Raw genomic sequence first — 21,536 nt, 5'->3', positions numbered from 1 at the left:
GATTTTGTTAGGCAAATCTGGCTCAGAGTGTTTAGTGGGAATGGGGGTGGGTTTAAAATCCCATTTTCTGATGATGCAGAACCATTCAAATTCCTGAATTTCTTGGCTGTGAGGGACTCTATAAATACCCAGGGATTATTTATCCGTAAAAAAAGCCTGAGCTCGGATTTGTGCACAAATATAGGAATATTTCTGGGTTTGAACCGCTGAGGTTTATTTCCAGTCTCCAAAGAGGGTGGCGAAGATTTGGAAGAGTTTTTCAGTGGGAATGGATTTGCTTCCAAGCTATCCAAGGTCAAAGCTACTGCTCAAAGGGCTGGTGGAAAACAGGGATCAGCTTTTTTTCCTCTCTTTTCTGCTCTCCTGGGTTTCCTGCCTGGAAGGGAAGTGACCCCTCCTGCAGAGCAGCCTCCAGCTCTGGATCCAACATCCAGGAGCATCTGGAGGATGGATTTGGAAGCAACAATTATTGCGTACAATGGATAAAATATCAATAATGGTTCGAGCCAGATGCTCGAACCAAATCAAGTTCCAGGTGCCCCCTTTGTTGCCCTGGGAAGAGTAAATAATTCATTAAAAATGGAGAGTTTATGTCTTTATCCTGTCCCTGTGTGGTAAAAGGGAGGTCATTTGTCACACCACTGGAATTTTTCCTGATTTATGCCGGGAGCGCCCTGCTCAGTAATTCCTACAGATAAATTAATTGTGTGTGATATTCCCGAGCATCCAAACAAACATCTCGGTGATTAATTGGGATTTATGCCTCAGTAAAACAATGGGAAGATGCTGCTGTCAGGATAAATCACCTCCAGCGTTTTGGGATGTGTTTTGTGTGGAATGTGTGGAATCAACAAGGTTGGAATTTGGGATTGGGGTGGAAGGTGTTCTTTGATATGTGTGTGAGGGGGGAAAAAATCAATTTATAAAAGTCAGGAGATGTTTCCCCTCTCCCCTGCCAGCTGAGCGTGATCAGAGATGCTTTTCCATTATCCCCTGACTTTAGAGGGATGTAAATTTTCCCGTGGAATAACAATTACCTTTGGAAGGGCGACAAAACCCCTCGCCGTTGCCGTGATGGGTAACGGGAGCGCTGGAGCAACAAGAGCAGAGGGGATTCAGGGTCACCTGGAGGCACAGTGGGAGAGGCTCCAAGGAGCGCCAGCCAAGCGCCGCCGCAGGTGCCAGGGCGCAGATGAATCCTTCGGGAAAACTGGCAGGTCCTGGCAGGTTCAGTGTCTGGGAGGCTCCTTGCAGGACCCCAGTGATGGAGAAGTTGGGGAGAAATGGAGCCAGAGTGGTGGTGGTTGTGAATTCCCATGGTTTTTATTGCAGGCAGCTGTCTCGGGTAATTAATTTTATTAATTGATTAAATTCCAAGCTGGAGGTTGTTATCCTTCTCTCTCGTGCCTGTTCCTGTTCTTGCCATGATATTTCAGGAGCTTGGATAATGAGTAGAAACATTTCCACTTTAATCCTGAGGTAATTTCATGGAATCATGGAATGGTGTGGGTTCGAAGGGACATTAAATCCCATCCCATTCCACCCCTTTTCCATGAGGGACACCTCCCACTGTCCCAGGGTGCCCCAATGTCCAGCCTGGCCTTGGGCACTGCCAGGGATCCAGGGGCAGCCACAGCTGCTCTGGCAATTCCAGCCCAGCCAGGAATTCCCAATTCCCAATCTCCCATCCATCCCTGCCCTCTGGCACTGGGAGCCATTCCCTGTGTCCAACCAGTTGTATATAGCTGGGATAAGGCACAGGGAATTCCTTTTGGGATACATCTCCTGCATTGATTGGAGGCAGAAATCTTACTCCTGTTTTACTTTTGCTTTGGGAGCTCTACCAATGAGGAACATTTCTGGTAATTATTAATAATATTATTCAAGTTTTGTTTGGAAGAGTTTTGCAAATCAGTGAAAACAAGTTGCTTATTTTGGAAAAAAAAAATTATATATTGAGTCTAGATGTCTCTATTTGATCAAAAAGAAATTTCCACAGGGATTCTGTGATGTTTAGATTGGATATTTGGGAAAATTCTCTCCCTAAAAGGGTTCCCCAGCCCTGGCACAGGTACAGGGTGGAGTCCCCATGCCTGGCGGGATTGAAATCCATGTGGATGTGGCACCTGGGGACACGGGGCAGTGGTGGCCTTGGCAGGGCTGGGGAATGGTTGGATGAACTTTGAGGTCTTTTCCAACCTTCATGATTCCATGAATATCTGTCCTCTGGTTTGGAGTGCCCATCCCTGGAGGTGTCACCTGGAGGTGGCACTGAGAGCTCTGGGCTGGGGACAGGGTGGGGATCGGGCACAGGTTGATCCTGGAGCTCTTTTCCAACCTAAATGTTTCTGGGATTCTGGGATTCAGTTAACATTGGAATTCCCAACTCATTCTCCAGTCTAGAGCCTGTTGAAGTTAATGAGAGATGCTCTGCTTGCTTTTATTTTTCTTTTTTTTCCCTGATTGCTCATTAATTGTGTGTAAACAGCTTGGGGTCAGCACAAGTTTGTTTATTGGGATTTATTTAAAGATTCATTTTGGTGATTCATTTCTCCTTGAGCATTTGGAGGAGATGATTTCAGCCACTCCCATTTGTGTTCCTGGATCCTGACAGAAGGGAGCTGGGAGCTCTCTCATTCCCTTTTCCAAGAGCTGCTTTTCCATGGGTTCATGGCCAGGTTCCCAGGAATGTGTGCCCTGCTGTGCTGAGTGTGGGCCGTGCTCAGCCATGCCCTGTGTGTCAGTAATTGCTGTGTTATGGCTGCTTCGTTAATTAGCACTCATTAGGGTTTGTATCCCTAACGAACTGTGTGATATTCTTATTGACTCATAATTACCTTCCTCAGAACTTGACTCCATGGGCAGAGCAGCAGAGTGGGAAGCTCCCAGGCTCTGGAATGAGAGTTTGGAGCAGCACTCAAGTTCCAGGCTTCCCTTTTCCCTGTCACCCTTGTTCTTTAAGATTTTCTAAGCCTTCTGATATGGACATTCTTGTAGTGAACTTTCTCACACACTTTCTGTAAAGAACTCATGGTTTTCCATTCCTTTATGGAGGAGGAGAAATTTGATGGACTGTTGGTTTGACCAGTGTCATTGGAGAGGTGGCACTGTCACCCTCCAATCCACTGTCACTTTTGGAAATCTATAAATGTTGGAGTCAGAAAACAAACTTCACTTTTTCTTTACCTTGAGAACACCGGTGTGAGCTTGTGTTCTTTCATGTCCTGTAGTGACACCTGTCTAAATAATTTAAATATTTATTGATCTGCAGCCTTGCATTATTTATTTTTTTTTTATTTTGACATCCATCTGCTCTAGTTCAAGGCATCCCTGCCCATGGAGTTGTTGGAATGAGATGATCCTCAAAGCCCTTTCCAAGCCAAACCATTCTGAAATGGATTGGTGGTTTTTAGGGGAAGTTCTGCCACTGAGTGTAGGCCAAGCTGGTGGAGGTAGCAATCACTTGGCAGACACAGAAAGTTGTTCCCTTCAAAAACTTGCTGAAGTCATTCTCAAAACCATTAACAGGCTGATGCTGTGCAGCTCCAAAAGGGTTTTGTGCCATTTGGCTCCAGCCCATACCAAAGGATCTGGGCAAAAATCCTTCTGGAGTGATCTTACATCCCTAATGATGAACATCCTAATGCATCCTCTGATAAAATATGGGTTTGCTGGCACTTTTAGCACTCAGATTTTTGGATCTGTGTTTTTAAGGGGGTTAAGTTGAGTAGGTTTCAATGTGAGAGTGAACATTCAGGTGTCTGAGCTGGGAGAGAATTCCAGAATGGTTTGGGTTGGAAGGGACCTTAAATTCCATCCAATCCCACTCCCTGCCATGGGCAGGGACACCTTCCACTGTCCCAGGCTGCTCCAAATCCAATCCAACATGGCCGTGGACACTTCCAGGGATCCAGGGCAGCTTCTGTGGACCAGGGAAAAATGGGGTAGAAGAAGGTTTGAGAACAATTGGATCAGGAATAGCTCTTCCCTTGTTTAGATGGAAACGTTCAATGTCCGACATTCCAGTGGCTGAAATGCTCCTGGGAAGCAGGAAAGTTGGGATCTGGATGGATGTGGAAGGGAACTGTTGGAAAGCAGGGTCGGGTGAAGTGCAGGCTCCCCAAGCAGCCGGGCAGGGTGAGGGATGAGAGGATGGGAAACATCCCTGGGTTGGTTATTTGGAAGGAAAGAGAGTCTGGATTTCTGGTGTCGGTGATAGACATGGACAAACAGGATTTGAGCATTCCAATGGTTTTCTTTACTAACTCCTGATATTTGTGATTCTAATCCTGAAGGGCTCTAGGCTTTGGTCTTATGTATTGTGTGTGGAATTTGGTTTCCATTGGGTTTCTGTTGGGTTTCCATTGGATTTCCCTTTCCCAGAGAGGTTTGAAACCCATGGATGTGGCGCTTGGGGACATGGGGCAGTGGTGGCCTTGGCAGTGCTGGGGGATGCTTGGACTTGATGATCTCAGAGGCTTTTCCAACTTAAATGATTCCATGATTCTTTGGCCTCAGTGCATGCAGGGACAGGAAAATCAGGAGTGGGAGAACATCCCAGGCTGGATGTTGGCACTGGGTTTGCACATTCCATGGGAACTGAACTGTGCCATGGAAATCTGGGTCTGGCTCTGGCTGAAATCATGAGGCACATTCCCAGAAATGCAGGATCCAGCCCTGAACATGCTGTGCTGGCAGAAAATAACCCTCAGCCTCTCCCATGGAGGTCTGGATTCTTCTGAAAAGCTTTTATTCCTCTGGTAGATTTGAAGGAATCTCTTACCTCTTTGTTGAGTGTTGTCCCAAATCCTTCTCCCTCAGGGGACATGGGGAGGCTTGTGGGTGGAGGGTGGAGCATCCTTTGGGAAGATCCTGTCCCGGATGTGTGGATGGAAGCCCGTGGAATGTGGCAGAAGGGATGGGCAAATCTCCTGTCCTGGGATATCATCCCTGTATCCCCTCATTTGTTCAGTTATGGAATCCAGAATGTCCTGAGCTGGGAAGGACCCCCAGGGATCATCCCAGCCCTGTCCTTGCCCAGACCCCAACAATCCCACCCTGGGCATCCCTGGCAGCTCCTGGAGCTCTGGGGCCGTGCCCATTCCCTGGGCAGCCTGGGCAGTGCCAGCACCCTCTGGAATAGTGGAGCCTTTCCCTGAGATCCAACCTAACCCTCCCTGCCTCAGTTTTGTCCTTCATGGATCTGTTTTGGGAGAGCTTTCTGATCAGCATCTCTATTGTAAAGGTCAGGCAGCTTTCCCTTCTGGGAAGGAACCCAGGCAGACACATGTTGGGATTGCTTTTCTCCATCATCCAAACTTGTTCAGCCTTGTCTGGAAAATCGATGCTGTCTGCAAACACCCAAAACCCGGGACAAAATGCCTCAGGTGAAAGCCCATGGAAAGAGAATTCGTTTGGAGGGATGGATGGGAAGTGGAACAAAGCCTGGCTGTCTGCAGGAGCTGCTGTCAGGTGTGACAGGAGCAAAGGAGGCTCAGGGGCCCTTGTGGCTCTGCACAGCTCCTGCCAGGAGGGCACAGCCGGGGGGGTCGGGCTCTGCTCCAGGGAACAGGGACAGGAGCAGAGGGAACGGCCTCAGGCTGGGCCAGGGCAGCTCAGGGTGGGCACAGCAGGAATTTCCCCATGGAAAGGGGGCTCAGGCCTTGGCACTGCCCAGGGAGGGTTGCAGTGCCCATCCCTGCAGGTGTTCCAGGATTTCCTGGAGGTGGCACTCAGTTCTGTCCATTCTCCCAGCCAGTACGCAGAGGAGTGGGACAGGCCCAGGTTGGACTCATGGACCCTGTGAAGCTCCAGAGCCAACTCCAGTAGTCCCTGGGCTGGGGCTGATTTCATCCTCTGAGCATCCCAGGAATTTCTGAGAGGGTGGGCAGGCCCTGGCACAGAATTCCCACAGCAGCTGTGGCTGCCCCTGGATCCCTGGCAGTGCCCAAGGCCAGGCTGGACATTGGGGCACCCTGGGACAGTGGGAGGTGTCCCTGCACTGTTGCACTGTGTGGCATTTAAGGTCCTTTCCAGCTCAAACCATTCCACGATTCTGTTTTTAATGCATCCCATTCCCGTATTTTGCATCCAGAACCCATCCCAGCTTGTTCATCCTCAGAGGAATTCTTGGTGTTGCTCCGGAGGGAACAAAACCTGGAGTAAACCTGGAATAAATCCCGCCATGGTGCTGATTCTCCTCTGGGTGACTTCTCCCAATGAGGAGCAACCCAGCCCATGGATGCTGCCAGCCTGGGGTCCCTGGGCCGGTTCCAACCTTTGGGGAATCCCAGAGTTTGGTTTGGATGGGAAGAGACCTTAAATCCCACCCAGTGCCACCCTTTCCATGGGCAGGGACACTCCATTGTCCCAGACTGCTCCAAGCCCCAGTGTCCAACCTTGGCCCAGCTGGAGCTGGGGGGTCCTGGGATGTCCCCAAGTGCCACCACTCGCACAGAGGGGAATTAAAGCTGCCTTTGATGTCTCATTTTTTGCCTGCAGTTTAATGTGGTTTGATCAAAGCTTTGAGCAAGAGCTTAAACCTTGATTTTTCGCCCACATCCCGCTCGGAGTGGATGGATTCTCCCATGGATGTGTGGAGAGATGTTAAACCTTTTGGATCTTGTTTTTAATATTTAACAGACACTTCTGAAATCGGCTCTAATTTAAAGCTATCAAACACTTTGGGGCCCAGATAATGAGGAGGATATTAGGTAGCAATATTTTATTTTTTCTGAGCTTGCACGAAGGATTTATGCAATCATTATTTTGATTAAGGACGTTTGAAAGCATCTGTGAGTATTTTTCATTCTTCATCGCTATCTTTAGCCCTTCCAATTAATTTCCAATTCCAGGAGTCCATGGAATCTGACAGAGTTTGCTGTGCTGAGGGATGTATTAAGGACAGCTTATGATCCATTAATTAGGAATGTGTTTAAAGCCATAATCTCTGCATTTTGAAGGCATCTTCTTTCCACCCTTCCCATTTTTATCTGGTTTTCCTCAAGTATTTTCTTTGCTGAGATCAGTAGAAGGATTGACAGCTCCTGGAAATAGAAGTTCTTGGATGCTGCTGGATTCCTCCAATGTAGGATCCTGTCCCAAAGCTCAGCCTTAAACATTTAATCCTCTGTGGCTTCATTTCCTTGTGTGAAGTTCTTCCCTTGCCTGGGCCTTGAAGTCGGATCTGTACCAGGAATTTGTTGTTTTGCCTGGGGAAAAATGCAAAAAAAACCCCATTAAACTCACCAAGTCAAGGCCTTGTGCACATGGAAAAATATTTTGGGATGGATTTATGGAGGGAAATGGGATTGGGAATACCCTGAGTGCCACCAGAATCTGCTCTATGTGGAAATGAGTCCACAAATTATTTCCTGGTGGTGATACCGGTGTTGATAGGAAAATACAAAGGGATTTCTTCTTTATTTTGGTGGAAAAATCAGTGATCAGGATGGAGATCTGGGAAGGGCAGGAATCTAATTTGGGATGGAGATCTGGAAAGGGCTGGAATCTAATTCTGCTGTCCTCTGAGGGGACTTGCTGTATCCCTGTTCCTCAGTGAGAATTCCAGGCAGGCAGATGCCACTTCCTCATTACTCATCTGCTGGAAGTGTTCTCAATTCCAATTAAAAAATGAAAAACATTTTGAGATCATTCCCAAAGCTGATTTAAAACAAATCAGCAATCTGACAAATCCGAAGGTTAATCACCATGTTTGAGATTTAAAATCAAGTTCAGAACTTGAGGTTTTTAGAAGAGAACGGAGCTGGGAAGGGCCTGGAGCATCAGGAGAGGCTGAGGGAGCTGGAAAGGGGATGGAGAATTCCTGAGGGAAATGGGAAGGGGCTCAGCCTGGAGCAAAGGAGGCCCAGGGTGGATTTTGGGAAAATTCCTTCATGGAAAGGGTGCTCAGACCCTGGCACAGCTTCCCAGGGAGGCTTGCAGTGCCCATCCCTGGAGGTGCCTAAGGAAAACCTGTGGATGTGGCAGCTGAGAGCATGGATGAGTGGTGACCCCAGTGGTGGTGCTGGAGTCTTCTGGTCTTTTCCTGCTTTAATGATTCTGTGATTTTATGATGAGAAAGAAAATTTTGGAACAATGTTTTTTGGGTTTTTTTCTTCTTTCTGCCACTTTTTTCCCCTGCTGTCTTTGAATGGATTTGCTCCCACGTGGAAGGACAGGGGAAGTTTGGGGTCTGAAATGACCAAAGGACAGAAGCTCTGGAGAAGGGCAGAGCTGCTGGGAGGTCCAAAGGCAGCCAGGCATGGAGGAGAATTCCCCTTTGTGCCTTCATCCACTGGCTTGGCTCCTTGTTGGGAGCTGAGGAATTCCATTCCTTAACGGACACTGAGGATGTGGGGTTCCTTGTTGGAAACTGAGGATTAAAAAATCCCATCCAGCAAATCCCTGTATTCTCCATGCCAGGGGGTTTTGATGATAATAGGGAAAGATGGAAGGAATACACTCTTTTTCCCCCTTACCTCCTTCTTTGTATTCTCAAATCTTGGTGCTGATGTTTTATGAACGTGCTGAGCTGGTGATTCCAGCAGAGCAGAGATTTTTTCTGGAAAAGCTGAGATATTGTGGATAACATTTCCCTTGCATCCACGGGCATATCCATGAGTGGCACTGTCATATTTTCTGAAAAATCCTCTTTGCCCAGGAATTTTCTCCTGGGAAGCTGAGAAGCCTCAGAGAGAAATGAAAACAACAATTATCTGATTTGCTTCTCCTGTGTTTTGCTGCTTTGGAATGTGTTTGGAGATTGTTTATCCAACATGTGAATTGTTTTAATTTAATGACCAATCATGGTCAGGCTGTGTCGGGACCCTGGAAGAGAGAGTCACAAGGTTTTAATTAGTATCTTGTTAAACCTTCTGTAAGTCTCCTCTCTCTATTCTTTAGTACAGTTTTAGTATAGCGTAATGTAATGTAATATATATAATATAATATTCTTATGTTGTTTATTATTCTTCTAAGAATAATATTATTATTTATTATTTATTATTTATTATTTATTATTTATTATTTATGATTTATGATTTATGATTTATGATTTATGATTTATGATTTATTATTTATTATTTATTATTTATTATTTATTATTTATTATTTATTATTTATTATTCTTCTAAGAACATGGAGTCAGATTCTCAGTTCCCCCTTCGTCCTGGGGACCCAGCAAATGCCACACATGAGGAGCTGGCAGCTCCTGTCCACCATTCCCAGCCCTTGGGAAGCCACTGCTGCTGGACAGGGATCAGGTGTGGGATTGCTGCTGCTGTCAGAGCTGGGTGATGAATTTTGGCTGGTAAATGTGAGATCCTTTTCCCACTCCCACAAATTTTGCATGGAGGGAGTGACTCCCTAATGGAAGTTAATGACTAATTGCCCTCTGTTAATGGGATTGGAACCTTTGGAAAAGGGCTGGAAAATCATATAAACAATAACACCTGACCTGGCAGTGTCTGAGTACCCACGTGGGAGTTTATGAATTCTCCTCAATTATTTTTATTGATTTGTTGATCGCTCATTGATGCCTGTCCAAACAAATCACGGAATGCTGAGGAGTGAGAGGCTCTGGAGTTGTTCACGTCAATACCGAGCTGTTAGTTTGGATTCCCAAGGAATCAGATCCATAGGGAGGTAATTTATGCTTCTGCTGGACTCTGTGTCAGTCCAATTCCTAATTAACATTGATATTCTTCAATATGAAGGAGCCTCAATAATTGCTCAGCCCCACAAATCTCGTGGAATTGTTTCCATTTCCAATGGCTGGACACAAAGGAGTGATCCAGGAGAAATATTGCCATGGGAGCTGGTATCCATCAAAGAACTGGGAAAGGGAGAGGGCAGGAATGGACTGAGGGATGTTATGAATTCCCAGTGCCAGGAGAGCTTGAATCAACCACAGCATTTCCCTGGAAACTGGGCTAAACCTCTCCATAATTCCTGGAATTCTTCCCAGCAGCCTGGAGGGGTTGGTCCAATGCTCTGCTCTTGGTTGTGGGGAAGTTGGCACAGAAATCATGGAAGCAGCAAGGACCCCTCAAGATCTCTGTCCCCTCAGCTCCCCTGCTGCTCTTTCCTCACCCAGCACAGCCTGGGATTTACTAAAGTGAAGGAAAACCTCTGGTTATCTCCCCTGAGTTGGCCCAAATTTGGGAATGGGATGATTTATGCCGTGAAAATGCGGAATTTCCCTTAAAAAGCTCTCAGGCATTCCCAGCTTGGTGCTCCAGAATTTTTCCACAGGAGGAAAAGATTCAGGGCTGACAGAACTCCCAGTTCTTTTCCCAACGCCAGGGCCTGAAGGAAATGGGAGTTTTTAAGGTGAATTAGATTTTCCAGTGGTTGGAATATCTTGGAATGACATTTTAAGTGCCAGATGTGGCACTTAAAGCTCTTTGTGGTTGCCCTGATGAAGCACATTTGGAGCTGAAGTGGGAGGAAGGGTTAGATGGGATTTTGGGAAGGAATTCCTGGCTGGGAGGGTGGTAAAACCCTGGGATGGAATTCCCAGGGAAGCTGTGGCTGCCCCTGGATCCCTGGAAATGCCCAAGGCCAGGCTGGACATTGGGACTTGGAGCAGCCTGGGACAGTGGGAAGTGTCATTGCAAGTGGAATGGGATAAGCTTTAAGATCCATTCCCAGAAATAAATGTAGATGCAGCCTGGAAAACACAAAATCCATGTAATAAATTCCCATCTTTAGAAAGGGAACCCATTCCAGTCATTCAGCTGCTCCTGCTCCACCCGTGTTTGACAACAAAGATGTGAGAACGAGGTGTGAGACATTGAAGTAGAGCAAACACGGCTTTAATTCAAGAAATCATTTTATTCCCTGAAAAGAGATTTGTTTTCCTTGTTTTGCTCGGGACAGATCTGTGCTGGCTCCCAAGAACTGCAAATTGTTGTTTAAAAAGCTGCTTATTTTCGTTTAACATTCCAAAGTGGCATTTCCTTCTTGATTTGCATTCGTGGAACTGTTCAGTGTTTTAAATTTCCTCTTTAATATTAAACTGTGCATTTTTCAGGCAGCAGACTAAACTGAGATACATTCCATAGTCAGTGGAATTTTTGTTCTGGAGCCGAAACCAGGACAGCTTTTTCTCAGGGTGATTTGCTGGAATTTGCATAGGGGGGTTTGTAGCACCTGCAGCCCTTCCTCCTGCTTTGGGACAGCCTCAGAAATTTTATTTTTAGGGCTTTTCCTGGGCTGGTGAGGGTGAAACATGGGAGGAGAGGCTGAGGGAGCTGGGAAGGGGCTGGAGAATTCCTGAGGGAGCTGGGCAGGGGCTGGAGAATCCCTGAGGGAGCTGGGAAGGGCTCACCTGGAGCAAAGGAGGCTCAGGGGCCCTTGTGGCTCTGCACAGCTCCTGCCAGGAGGGGACTGTGGTATTTTCTGAGGTCCCCCGATGAAGGGAGGAATGATGAATCTGACTCCATGTTCTCAGAAGGCTAATTTATTGTTTCATGATCTATATTATATTAAAAAATACTAAACTAAAACTATACTAAACTATAGTAAAGAATAAAGAAAGGATACAGACAGAAGGCTGGAAAGATACTAATGAAAACTTGTGACTCTCTCTTCAGAGTCCGACACAGCTTGGCCATCATTGCCAATGAGTAAAACCAATTGACTTGTTGGATAAACAATCTCCAAACACATCCCAAAGCAGCAAAACACAGGAGAAGCAAATGAGATCATTGTTGTTTTCCTTTTTCTCTGAGGCTTCTCAGCTTCCCAGGAGAAAATCCTGGGCAAAGAGGATTTTTAAGAAAATATGACAGTGACAGGGGACAGCCGGGGGGGTCGGGCTCTGCTCCAGGGAACAGGGACAGGAGCAGAGGGAACGGCCTCAGGCTGGGCCGGGGCAGCTCAGGGTGGGCACAGCAGGAATTTCCCCATGGAAAGGGGGCTCAGGCCTTGGCACTGCCCAGGGAGGGTTGCAGTGCCCGTCCCTGCAGGTGGCACTGAGAGCTCTGGGCTGGGGACAAGGTGGGCATTGGGCACAGCTGGGATGTGGTGACCTTGGAGCTCTTTTCCAGCCTCAGGGATTCTGTGATGTTTAGATTGGATATTTGGGAAAATTTCTTCCCTAAAAGGGTTCCCCAGCCCTGGCACAGGTACAGGGTGGAGTCCCCAACCCTGGAGGGATTGAAATCCATGTGGATGTGGCACCTGGGGACACGGGGCAGTGGTGGCCTTGGCAGGGCTGGGGAATGGTTGGATGAACTTTTCACACCTTAATGCTTCCATGATTCCATGAATATCTGTCTTGAACTCATGCTGAGTGGGGATATGATTGGATTTAGAGGACAATCCCAGAGAACTTTCCAAGCTTCCACTGTCCCAGGCTGCTCCAAGCCCCAGTGTCCAGCCTGGCCTTGGGCCCTTCCAGGGATCCAGGGGCAGCCACAGCTGCTCTGGCAATTCCAGCCCAGCCCCTCGCCACCCTCTCAGCCAGGAATTCCTTCCCAATATCCCACCCGAATCTCCTCTGGCACATCTTGAGACCGTTTCCTCTCATCCTCATTTTATGTGTGTGCTTTTTCCTTCAGGATAAATCCATGTCCTCACTGCTGCCTGCCAGGAACTGCTCTACCAGCACTTCCTGCAAAGGAAAAAAAAATAGTTAAAAATTACATTTAAAATTAAAAAATAAATTAGTTAAAAATGCATTTTTAAAAGGAATTTTACCAACCTGTGTAAGTCATTTAGAATTCAGGAGTTGTTTTGACAAGGTGATTTTTAACATGCGTGGTTTTCACCCCTCTCCGTCTTTTCCAGTGGGGGGAAACTCCACGTTTTTGTGTGCTCCCAAATAAGTGAGATGTGCTTGCTGCCAGCCTGTGATGGTGCTGAAAAGGGTCTGGCACCGTTGTCAGTTTTGTGATGCCAGGAACAACAAAGTGTTGCTGCAATTAAGGCCTCCCTTGTTGACAATTCCTTATTTTAGCAGATTCCTTGATCCCACTGCCGGCAATCTGTGGGATGCCAACGGCTCCAGGAGCACTTCAGGGAGGGAGCGGAGTGTGGGAAGGGTTCCCTCTGTGCTCATCTCTGTAATTCCCACTTAATCAGTGGGGAAAAAATGGAAAATGCCCTTTTTTTGGTTGGCTGTGAGGGACAGATCATCCTGGAATGTTGTGAGTGAACCAAGTGTCATTCTCTGGAAGTGCTGGAATACAGGGCTGGGAAATTCAAAAGCACCAATTTCCCAGGTTGTTATTTAAGCACAAAAAGCTGAAAGAAATCACAGTTTCAGGCTTTCAAGCAGAAATAAAAATTGCAAGGCAGCATCTCTCAGTGACTTTATTCTCACTTAAAAACAGCACAAAAATCCTAAAATTCCTCTGAAACCCTGCCTGGAATTCCCAGACCAGAGGGATATTTTCTCAGTGCTGATGCTCCAGGTAATTAAATTTTTAATTCCAAGGTTATTGGCCATGAGTGTCCCACACACGGTGGAAGTGAGGATACCGACGTTATCCCTGGATTTCTTTTGGGTGAAAAACCGTGGCACCCAAAATCCATAAATCCACTTGTGGCACCAGGCATGGAGAAGAGCAGCTCCTCTCCTGGAGCTGAACTCGATGAGAGAAAGAAAGAGCAGGAGTTAAATCAGGAAATAAATCCCTGCAGGAGCACAGAGGGAATTATCCCTAATTGTCTGCCTGGGCAGGGACACACGGATCTTTGGGAGACCTTTGCTCCCGTGGAAATGGCAGGAATTGGCCTTGCAGGGATGTGACTGGGGCTCAGCTGGAGGAAAAAGAGGCAGAATTCCCGCAGGGAATGAGTGTGGAGCAGGAAAAGGGGTTCCTCATGTTTGATTTTCTCCCACAACTTCTTAAAATGGGGTTTTACCCCAGTGAGGATTGGTGGCTTCTTCCGAGGAACAAGCAGTAGGACAAGAGGAAATGTGCCAGGGGAGGTTAGATTTGGTTGTTTTAAGGAATTTTTTCATGGAAAGGGTTGTTCAGCCCTTGCACATGGGGCAGTGGTGGCCTTGGCAGGGCTGGGGACAAGGAGGGAATACTTGTCCATTCCCTGGGATTTCAATCCATTCCTGGAGGAATCTAAATCCTTGTGGATGTGGCACTTGGGGACACGGGGAAGTGGTGGCCTTGGCAGTGCTGGGAATGGTTGGGGTTGATGGGCTCAGAGGGTTTTTCCAGCCTGGACAGTTCCAGGACATGAAGGGACTGGAATGTCAGCAGGGTTGCTTTGGGTTGCAGGATAAATTATTAAGGACAAATTAAAACTGATGAAAAGCGAGTAAGGAGGTGTTGAATCATTAAAGCAAACTAGAAACCAAATTCCCGTGTTTTTAGGAAGTATCTCCTTCTCTGACTTCCCTAAAAAATTGTTTTTGCAGAGGATATTCTGTATCTGTTCTACTGCAATGAACTGGGGGTGAGACAGCCCCCGTTTGAGCGGGAGACTCCTGATTTCCCAGGCATGGAGAACTTCAGGATCCCAGTGCTTCCAAAGGAAATGAGCAGGAGAGGGACTGGGGACAAGGGATGGAGGGACAGGAGCCAGGGAATGGCTCCCAGTGCCAGAGGGCAGGGATGGGTGGGAGATTGGGAATTGGGAATTCCTGGCTGGGCTGGAATTGCCAGAGCAGCTGTGGCTGCCCCTGGATCCCTGGCAGTGCCCAAGGCCAGGCTGGGCATTGGGGCACCCTGGGACAGTGGGAGGTGTCCCTGCCATGGCAGGGGTGGCACTGGGTGGGGTTTAAGTCTCATTCCAACCCAAACCATTCCATGATTCTTTGGGCATATGCACAGACGGAAAAGGATCAGTGGATTTTCCCAATCATTGGATTTTCCCAATCACCAGGAGTCAGAAACTCACACAGAACAAGGCACATCCATGAATTCCCAGCACCGGGGAATGGCCTGAAACTGCCCCAGGCATGGCCTGAAACACTGGAAAAGTCCTGGAATATTGGGAATTTCTGGGATCACTGTGCAGGAAGGATTTCATTTACTCCCACTCTCAGAATCGGTGACTGGAGTACAAGGGTGGGATGGGATAATCTTCAAGTTTCTCTCGAGAACCATTCCATGATTTTACATTCTCAGCCCAAACCCATTTCTGAGGAGCTCTCCTGGCCTTTTCCTGATCCCCCTCTGAACTCCAGCAGTTTTTACACATGCCCAGCAGCAGGAACAATAACCAGCAGTGAGAGGAGTTGTAAAGGGTGGGAAAAAAGCCATAAATCCGTCTGTTCCTGGAGAAACAGCCTTAGGACAGCCCAAACCCAATCGACCCAGCGCTGCTAAGCTTTGCAGTGTCAAAATTCGGTCAGGCCTGATTTTGTGGCGGCAGTGTTGGGAAGCAGCAGTGGGATTTGATTATCTGGGAGCCTTGGGATGGCAGTGCCATCCATCGTGGAGCTCCACAAGCACCAGGAATATTGAGCAACGTGGAAAAATTATCCCCAATGGGATAAAAGGTGACTTTGTCCTGTTTGATGGGAAAGTTCAGCTCAGGGGAAAGTGCCCAATAAATATTCCCGTGGGTATCAGGTGGGAAATATTTAGGAATGATATGGAGTGATCCTGGAAGGGCAAAACTGGTTTGAAATCTGGTCAGCATCACACCTGGAAGTTTCCTCTCTCAGGCACCTGGGATTTGGCTCAGCTTGGAAAGATTTCTCCATAAATGGAATATTTGTTTAATTGAAGCTACTTGTGTAGCATTTGAATTTCCCCAAAGAAAAACTCACTTAGAGAAGAAATAAAAAAAACCTGTTTCAATATTCCATTTATTTGTGGACTGGGCCTCACCTCCAGCTGGAAAAATAGCCCCAAATCCCAAATTAGCTGCAGTAAAATGCTCCAAATTCTGCATTGATGAGGGCAGTGCATTCCCATGGCAATACCTTAGAGATTCCTGGTCATTCCATTTGCAGTTTAGGAGAATTAAGAGCTGGGATAATATGGGAAAAGTGAATTCTGAGAGTAGCAAGTGCCTGCAATTACTTCAAATCTCCTTTTTCTTCAGAAAATCCCATTATTTCCTCCTTGTTCTGCTGCAGAACTGCGCAAAATTCACAGGGACTTCACTCCTGCTAATTAATTTTCAAGGGGAAAGCTCAAGGCTGCAGGAGGGGAGAGGGATTTGATTCGTGGCAAATCCATCCTGCATTTTCTAGCAGGTCCATCATGGATCTCCTATTTCCAAAAAAAAAAAAAAAAAAAGGAAATTTCTCATTTTAATTAAGTTTTAAGGAATCCTACACATTCCATGAACCAGGAAGGTCTTGGTACTGCTCAGATTAAGGGAATCCATTCCAGCATCCAAATTCTGATGTTGGTCAGAGTTTAATTTCCTATTTTCCAGCAAGGACTTGACCAAATCTCTGTGTGTGGAAAACTTTGAACCAGGAAAGAGCTGTGCCAAGGGATCCTGGAACGAAATCCTGGAATGTTTTGGGATGGAAGGAACCTTCAAGCCCACCCAGTTCCACCCCTGGGATCCACACCTTCCCTATCCCAGGTTGTTCCAATCTCACCTTGGACAATTCCAGAGATCCAGGAGCGGCCACAGCTCCTCTGGGAAATCCATTCCAGCTCCTCCCAGCCAGGAATTCCTTCCCAAAATCCAATTTCTCCCCGCCCTCTGGCACTGGGAGCCATTCCCTGGGCCCTGTCCTTCCACCCCTTGTCCCCAAGTCCCTCTCCATGGAATCATTCCCATTCCCAGCTCCACGAATTTCCATCTCCCAACTACTCTTCTCATTGATTCTCATTTCTCAGCTGAAATGAATCCCAAAGTCCTCTCAAACTTTCCCCCATTTTGCCAATCCAAAACACCACCTCATTCCCACTTTTCTCAAAGGATCCTGACAGCATTTTCCATTAAAAAAAGAAAGATCAGCATGAGGACCTGGAGGAGAGGAATTCCCAACCATTCCCGGTCTAACAGCCCAGCTCAGGGACCACCAGATCGTCCTCAAGCCTCCCAGTGTGAGTCCAGTGAGGAATTTCCAAGCTGAGAAAACACCCAAATTCCATTGGAATTCCTTTGGGTCAGAACTTTGGATCACTTCTTCTCTGGGAAATCCATTCCAGGGCTTCCCCACCCTCCCGGCCAGGAATTCCTTTCCAGTATCCCACCTAAACCTGGAACTGGTGGAAAAGAGCAGCCAAGAAAGGAGACACAGAAAGGAGAACCTTTCCATTTGTCATGGAAAGAGGGAATCTTGTGGGATCACACAACTCCTGCAGCAGAACGAGGGGGTTGTGCTCGGATTTGTTGTTTTACCTTTTCCTTGGAGAACCTTCCCTTGCTCCAGGTTGTGCCTTGCCGGGAATGGCACAGGGAAGGATCCACAGAGCGTTTGCCACGTGCAATCCCCAGCCAAATTCTCCTCAAATGTCACAAACAAAATCAATGCTAAGTTGATACTGTTTTAATGGATGGAATCCCTGGAGGCAGCTTTCAGGAGGAGCTGGGATGACTATTCCTGCAGGAAGGAGGGAGGTGACATTTCATAATTATGGGATGTCTCCCGAACCATAAGATTTTTCACTTACTGGAAGAGGAATATTTGCTATTTCCCTTGATTGGTTTGATCTCCTCTCAAAGCAGTGTTTTCCTTGGTGATAACAACACCCAGGGGGGCGTTTTCCCTTTCCTGCTCCTTCCCAAATTTAATGGATTCAGGAGAGTGGCACAGCCACTAAAATGAAGGACACTTCAGCTGTGATTTGGAGTTAGATGAATATAACATGAATAAGAATGGAATATTAATGGAATATGGATTTAAAAGGATGTTGGAATATTGCTGCTGACTGCTCTAATTTGGTCCCAAGTTTGATGAGCCGTGCTGAACCCTCGCTTACCTTTCTGCTCCGTGGCTCTGCTTCAGCATTCCTGCGTTTTGGAATCCTTGGGGTGGGAGATGATGGAAGTCCCAGTGGTGACTCAGAGCCCTGGAAATGGCAGAGCAAAGAGCACATTCCGTGTCCTTGGGATGCTGAACTCCTGAGGATATGGAGGGGGATCAGCATTCCTAGGAATTCCAGGGAAAAATCAGCAGACCAAGTGCTGGTGCTGCTGTTCTACCCGGAAAAATAATCATAGTCAGGAATTCACGGATGGTTTCCAGGTTAGAGTGTGACACATGGCCCTGATTCCTAACCAAGGACATTCCAGGAGCTTCATGGGAGATCCACCTGTATCTATGAGATAAGGGAATCATGGAATCCTAGAGGGGTTTGGATTGGAATGGATCTTAAACCCAGTTCCACCCCTGCCATGGGCTGGGACACCTTCCACTATCCCAGGCTGCTCCAAGCACCTTTATTCCATCATTGTGTTGGATTTGGAGTAATTGGGAGCACTTTTGGCTGGAGCAGGGGTGTGTTGTTCTTTGTTAAACCTTGTGGAAAAGTGAGGAGGGAAAGTTCCTGGGGCTTTGGAACTCGGGATGTGGTGGCTGGAAGAGCAGAGCTTGCTGGAGGCTTTGCTGGAATTATGGCTTCAAACTGAATGTGGGGCTGGAAGGGATATTGGGAAGGAGTTCCTGGCTGGGAGGGTGGGGAGACTCTGGAATGGAATTCCCAGAGAAGTTGGGGCTGTCCCTGGATCCCTGGAAGTGTCCAAAGGCAGGTTTGGATGGGGCTTGGAGCAACCAGGGATAGCGGAATGGGATGGGATGGGATGAGATGGGATTTAAGGTCCTTCCCACCCAAACCATTCCATGTTTCTGTGGAGGAAGCATCCATTCCCTGCTCCTCCTCTGCCTCTTCTTCCTCCTTGCCTTGAGCCTCATTTTCTCCAGGCTGTGGAGAGCCAGGCTCAGACACTGGAATTCTTGGCAGGTTTGGATCCACCCCAGGCCTTCAGATCAGGATCCCACGATGGGCTGTGTCCACAGGGAGCTGTGTGAGGGCTGGACCAGGAATGCCATGGTGAGGGGGGGTTCTGAAGGGATGCCAGAGCCCTGCATCCCGGGAATTCCATGTGGATCCTAGCAGAGGAATTGCAGGATGACCAGAGAAGCAGGATTGGTGGGATGTGCAGCACTTTCCCTGGCAAAGCAGCCTTGGGAAGGGGATCCAGCTACTGCAAAGAGCCTGGGGAGAAGCTTTGAGGCTCTTCCATGGGAAATGGGGCTGGGAGCTCAATGGCATCACATGGATGAACAGAAAGGATGGAATTCCGGGTGTTTAAATCCCACAGAATTCCATTTTATCCTTTGTGCCCTTTAGTTTCTGTGCTTTTATTAGGGTCAGTAAATCAGTTTCCTTCTCCTATTGATCCACTCCCTGGAAATTGTCATAGCTGTGAATTTCATGGTTCAGAAGCGAAATCGTGGAGCTGGGAATGTACTTTGGAGTCTTGTGGAAATGGAGCTGGGATTTATGCAGGTGTAATAACAGGAATGTCGTGCATTCCTTACACTTACGACGTGTAAATCTGAGTAATTCCTGTACTACAGGTTGTACCAACAAGGAAATTACAGCAAGGTTCTGCCTGAACTTAACTCCTGCTCCAAATCCTGATCCCGCTGACGGGATTTGGAAAGGAAGCAGCAGCATCAGTGCCACTGTTTCCCCTGCTTAATTTTCCTGCTTTAATTAAGTCTTTTCATTTGCATAACGAGTGTGATAATGCATTTAGGAAGATATAGAATAAAAACAATAATGCCAAGTTCATTTTGGAAATGGAAACAAAAAAAATTGGAATGCAAGCGGGGGGTGCTGAAGGTTTCATGCAGGGGATTGGCAAGGATTAATAAAAACCATGGAAATCTCTTGTGGTGATGAGTATGTGCTGAGTAAACAGTGAGTAACTGTGTGGGGGAGATGCTCAGTGCTGGTTGCAGGGCTGGGGTGGCCTGGGACAGGCTTGGTCAGTTGGATCATGGAGATGAAAATGCCAAGGTGATGTTTGATTTCCTTGAGGGCCGGACTTGATCCTTGTGGATTTTTTCCAACCCAGAACATCCGATAATCCCATGATCCATGTGATTCTCATCCCATTTCTCTGCTGGCCTTGCAGCCCCCCCATTCAGGGCCAGCCGCAGGACTGGGGTTGTTTGGGGTGGGCTAGGTTGGTTGGATCATGGAGTTGAGAATGCCAACGTTGTGTTTGATTCCCTTAGGAGCTGGACTTGATCCTTGTGGGATTCCTCCAGCTTGAAACATCCCAAAATTTGGTGATCCGTGTAGTTCTGATGCTGTTTCTCTGCTCGCACTGCAGCACCCCCAGCTCACAGCCACGCTCAGGAGTGGAGTGGTCTGGGATGGGCTTGGTTGGTTGGATCATGGACCTGAGAATGCCAAGGTCACACTGGATTTCCTTAAGAGCTGGACTTGATCCTTGTGGATTTTTTCCAACTCAAAACATCCAATAATCCCATGATCTCTGTGATTCTCATCCCATTTCTCTACTGGCCTTGCAGACCCCCGAGTTCATGGCCAGGTCCAGGACTTGGCTTGTTTGGAGTGGGCTCGATTTGTTGTATCTTGGAGCTGAGAATGCCAAGGTCGCATTTGATTCCCTTAAGGGTTGGACTTGATCCTTGTGGGATTTTTGCCGCTCGGAACATCCCGTGATTCGACGATCCGTGTGTTTCTGATCCCGTTTCTCTGCTGGCCTTGCAGCCCCCCCCACGGTGCGGATCGTGCACTCGGGCCTGGTAGGTTGGTTGGATCATGGACCTGAGAATGCCAAGGTCACACTGGATTTCCTTAAGAGCTGGACTTGATCCTTGTGGATTTTTTCCAACCCAAAGCATCCAATAATCCCATGATCTCTGTGATTCTCATCCCATTTCTCTGCTGGCCTTGCAGCCTCTCCATTCAGGGCCAGCCGCAGGACTGGGGTTGTTTCGGATGGGCTAGGTTGGTTGGATCATGGAGTTGAGAATGCCAAGGTCGCATTGGATTTCCTTAAGAGCTGGACTTGATCCTTGTGGATTTTTTCCAAACCAAAGCATCCAATAATCCCATGATCTCTGTGATTCTCATCCCATTTCTCTACTGGCCTTGCAGACCCCCCAGCTCATGGCCAGGTCCAGGACTTTGGTTGTTTGGGGTGGGCTCGATTTGTTGTATCTTGGAGCTGAGAATGCCAAGGTCGCGTTTGATTCCCTTAAGGGTTGGACTTGATCCTTGTGGGATTTTTGCCGCTCGGAGCATCCCGTGATTTGACGATCCGTGTGTTTCTGATCCCGTTTCTCTGCTGGCCTTGCAGCCCCCCCCACGGTGCGGATCGTGCACTCGGGCCTGGCCTGCAACATCGAGGAGGAGCGCTACTCCGAGCGCGTCTACACCATCCGCGAGGGAGAGACCCTGGAGCTCACCTGCCTGGTCACCGGCCACCCCCGGCCACAGGTGAGTCCCTGCCCACCACACCTGTCCCCTCCATGAGCTGGGTTCACCTTCAGAGTCTCCACGGTGGGCAAGATCCAGGGTGGGGGATCCTGGCATCCTGGTGAGGGATCCATCCCGGCTGTTGGGTGGATGTTGGGTGTTCCAGAGGAACATCAACAGCAGGAATGT

General features: G+C 47.7%; 1 protein-coding gene across 2 annotated transcripts in view; it reads left to right on the top strand.

The window, feature by feature from the left end:
- Window positions 1–21,536, top strand: part of MDGA2 (MAM domain containing glycosylphosphatidylinositol anchor 2) — a 226,059-nt gene that overhangs the window by 41,593 nt on the left and 162,930 nt on the right. For both annotated transcript variants that reach the window (XR_010440695.1, XM_064716005.1), the window contains exon 2: window positions 21,229–21,368. Coding sequence is in view for 1 of the 2 variants with exons in the window: in XM_064716005.1 (XP_064572075.1) it covers window positions 21,229–21,368 (140 nt within the window). In the remaining variant the exon portion in view is untranslated. The remainder of the gene's footprint in view (window positions 1–21,228; window positions 21,369–21,536) is intronic.

Source organism: Zonotrichia leucophrys, chromosome 5 (genome assembly GCF_028769735.1).
Source record: "Zonotrichia leucophrys gambelii isolate GWCS_2022_RI chromosome 5, RI_Zleu_2.0, whole genome shotgun sequence".
NCBI lineage: Eukaryota > Metazoa > Chordata > Aves > Passeriformes > Passerellidae > Zonotrichia > Zonotrichia leucophrys.
This window is presented reverse-complemented; position numbering and strand designations above follow the sequence as displayed.